Consider the following 4,023-nt stretch of genomic DNA (forward strand, 5'->3'; position numbering starts at 1 on the left):
ATACTGTGTAAATACATTTAGTTTTATATTTGTAGCTAAAAGCTGGAAGTGGTTCTCAGATGCAGTTATGGACTCTAATACAGTTTAAAACACAAAAGTAAAGGTTATGTACTTTAAAACAACTCATTTGTAGCATATAGCATGACTGTAGATACTATAGAGTACTACAGTATTTTCCAGACTATAAGTCGCACCTTTTTTCATAGTTTTGGCCGGGGTGCAACTTATACTTATATTTATACTCATATATTGATACTCCGGAGCGACTTATATGTGATATTATTTGTTATTTTCACACTTGTAACTGCATTTCATACTCCAGTGCAACTTATATATGTTTTTTTCTTCTCTATTATCCATTTTTGGGCTGGTGCGACTTATACTCCGGTGCGACTTATAGTCCAGAAAATACAGTACTAATTCTGTATTAACTGCTATGAAATGTATAAAGTTCCAGTTGCTCTAACAGGGCCACGCTTCTCTTTTGGTGTAAAGTAATGGCCAGTAGTGTCTCCTCATCTTCATTCTGAGGCTGTCTCCAAACTTTGGCGCGTGAACAAACCAGAACTATCACGCTTTTAATGTGAAAGAGCAGCTGTGCCCTGATGCTGAATGGAGGCTTTTATTTTGCAGCTGCTTGAGGAGAAAAGGTTCAGCGGAGCGTCCGGGACAGAAAGAATAATGAGTGTTTAAAGTATGGGCTCGTCACGTCTCTGAATCTTCCTTTTTACACATTTTACAGTCTGGGTCTTATGGGGGAATTCTTATTGATGAAAAAAGTTACCAAACAACCAATTTTCTAGGTGTTTTATACAGTTAGGATGGACATTTTGACATTTCACATTGTGGATAAAACTGGATTCATGTTGTTCAGTTGCAAATTCAATGTTTTCTGTCAAACACAAACTTTTCCACTGTTTATCCCCTAGAACCATATTATAATTTATTCAAATTAACTCATGTTGCAATTTCATATAATATACACTGGTCCTGAAAATGGAGGTTTTACTGTTTTAAATGTCAGGTTTTTTCTTATAAATGAGAAAAAATACCTGTGCAAAGTTTGTTGCATGTTTGCACACATTTTTCATTCTGTAATTGATTTCAAAACTTGTAAAGAGGTAAAATAGAAGTATATTCATTGAAAACATTAATTAATTCATCAATGTATTTATTTATTTCAGAGACAATGCATATTAATAAACATTTTTGTAAATATGCCAGAATTAGCCAAAAGGATATTTTTCCTCTGTAGTCCCATGACAGTTGTTATAATCGGCCTAAAACAGGGAATAAAAACAAGCAAGGATTTTACATAGAAGTTAGAAATATATACAATATTTACATTATAAGACACAGACACATCAATCATCCAGGTACAGACGACAGACACATACACATACACGAGCAGATAAACACCCTATAGAAAACACCCTATGGAAAACAAACACAGACACACAAGTATATGGCATGTGGCCTGCAGGGGGCGGCAGAGAGGGCAGGTGTAGATAGTGTTGACAGATCTGGTTTGAAATGAGTCATTTGAAGGTTTGATACAAGTTTAGATTCCTGATATTTGAGAGTGTGAGGTTCCAATCAGAGGCAGCGCGGACAGAAATTCTCTCTCGTTGCTTCTCCAGTTCTACTGCTCCTCTAGTTCTGCTGCTCCTCTGGTTCTACTGCTCCTCTGGTTCTACTGCTCCTCTGGTTCTGCTGCTCCTCTGGTTCTACTGCTCCTCTGGTTCTGCTGCTCCTCTAGTTCTGCTGCTCCTCTGGTTCTACTGCTCCTCTGGTTCTGCTGCTCCTCTAGTTCTGCTGCTCCTCTGGTTCTACTGCTCCTCTGGTTCTGCTGCTCCTCTGGTTCTGCTGCTCTTCTGGTTCTGCTCCTCCTCTGGTTCTGCTGCTCCTCTGGTTCTGCTGCTCCTCTGGTTCTGCTTCTCCTCTGGTTCTGCTGCTCCTCTGGTTCTGCTGCTCCTCTGGTTCAGCTCCTCCTCTGGTTCTGCTGCTTCTCTGGTTCTGCTCCTCCTCTAGTTCTGCTGCTCCTCTGGTTCTACTGCTCCTCTGGTTCTTTTGCTCCTCTGGTTATACTGCTCCTCTGGTTCTACTGCTCCTCTGGTTCTGCTGCTCCTCTGGTTCTACTGCTCCTCTGGTTCTACTGCTCCTCTGGTTCTGCTGCTCCTCTGGTTATACTGCTCCTCTGGTTCTGTTGCTCCTCTGGTTCTGCTGCTCCTCTGGTTATACTGCTCCTCTGGTTCTGTTGCTCCTCTGGTTCTGTTGCTCCTCTGGTTCTGTTGCTCCTCTGGTTCTGCTGCTCCTCTGGTTATACTGCTCCTCTGGTTCTGTTGCTCCTCTGGTTCTGCTGCTCCTCTGGTTATACTGCTCCTCTGGTTCTGTTGCTCCTCTGGTTCTGCTGCTCCTCTGGTTCTGTTGCTCCTCTGGTTCTGTTGCTCCTCTGGTTCTGCTGCTCCTCTGGTTATACTGCTCCTCTGGTTCTGTTGCTCCTCTGGTTCTACTGCTCCTCTGGTTCTGTTGCTCCTCTGGTTCTGTTGCTCCTCTGGTTCTATTGCTCCTCTGGTTCTGTTGCTCCTCTGGTTTTGTTGCTCCTCTGGTTATACTGCTCCTCTGGTTCTACTGCTCCACTGGATCTGCTGCTCCTCCTCTACAATAGACAGATATTCGAGTATATGACCATGTTACCCAAGCTGAGTAGACTGTATTTGTGTCGTATGGGGCAACGGTGATAGTGGTTTGTTTTTTTCTCACAAACGATTTTAATAGATCGTTTGTGAAGTGATTGCAGACGGTTCAGTGTTGTCACATGACTGATATGTTTGAAATTGCAAAGATAACATTTTACTTCATTACAGATTCTATTGACGTGTGATTTGAATGACAATTTTGAATCTATTGTAATAAAAAAAACAATCTGAAGTTGTTCTCCTGAAACAAATATGTCTGGGTCAGTATGGGGAGTGTTGTTGTTAATAAGTGAGAATAGTAGAGGTGCTTCAAGTGGATCCTTGGGGACGACCGGTGGACAAAGTGACGTTTCTTGTCCTATGTTGTGTTACTATTCTATTTTTTTCCTCCTCTAGCCAATCACTGCTTCAGCCATGACCTCAGCCACGCCCCCATCCTCCGAGGGCTCCTCCCCCCAAACGGTGTGCCACTCCCAAACCCAAACGGACATCACCAAGCCCCTGCTGGGCTGCCCGGGCGGGACGGGGGCCAACACGGGTGCCAAACCAGGGGCCAACGGGACCAACGGAGCGGCCGGGGTCAATGCGCTGAGGAGGAGGCGCAGGGTCCTGTCCAAAGATGGGCGGAGTAATGTCTGCATTGAGCATGTGAGCGGTCGGGGGGCGCTGTACCTCCGTGATCTTTGGACCACTTTTTTGGACATGCAGTGGAGATACAAGTTCTTCTTGTTCGCAGCCACTTTCGCCGGGACGTGGTTTTTCTTCGGGATCCTGTGGTATCTCATCGCTTTGGTGCACGGAGATCTGCTGGGTAAATTATTATATGTTCAAAATAGAACTTTAAAACATTTACTCAGACTATATTATGTAAATCCAACAGAAATGTATTAAACATGTCTTGGTATGTATTGGTTCAGGTTTATTTATCTGACAAAGATGCAGTAATATCACCTTTTTTCAGTTTTATTTGGAGTAAGTTCTTTTGATAGTATTTTTTAAATGAAAAATATTAAACCAATATTCAAATTTAGCATATCTTCAAAACAACATTCACAATATGTTGCCCACCTCTATCATCTACATATAGACCTGTTGTATTGTAAAATGCAATAATAATCAAGTTGTTCAAAGTCAAGAGGTCAGAGGTTATAAGTCAAAATATGTACTATGAAAAATGAAAAATCACAAGAAATGCAAATAAATGAATTAAGTGAACATGAAGCAGAAGTAGAATTGGTTTGCTGTTGTTACATTTATACATTTTAACATTAAAAACAAACATAAGATCATTGGTAAACCACATAAAGAGCCTAAGAAAAGCCTT

General features: G+C 41.8%; 1 protein-coding gene across 1 annotated transcript in view; it reads left to right on the top strand.

Annotated features, from left to right (window-relative positions):
- Positions 1–3,067: 3,067 nt before the first annotated feature.
- kcnj10a (potassium inwardly rectifying channel subfamily J member 10a) overlaps positions 3,068–4,023 on the top strand; it is a 14,988-nt gene continuing 14,032 nt past the window's right edge. The window contains exon 1 of the mRNA XM_072459141.1: positions 3,068–3,510. Within this exon, the coding sequence (XP_072315242.1) occupies positions 3,114–3,510 (397 nt within the window). The 5' untranslated portion in view covers positions 3,068–3,113. The remainder of the gene's footprint in view (positions 3,511–4,023) is intronic.

This window comes from Eucyclogobius newberryi, unplaced genomic scaffold (genome assembly GCF_026437365.1).
Source record: "Eucyclogobius newberryi isolate DKJ021-1_F unplaced genomic scaffold, fEucNew1.0.hap1 SCAF_22, whole genome shotgun sequence".
NCBI classification, from domain to species: domain Eukaryota; kingdom Metazoa; phylum Chordata; class Actinopteri; order Gobiiformes; family Gobiidae; genus Eucyclogobius; species Eucyclogobius newberryi.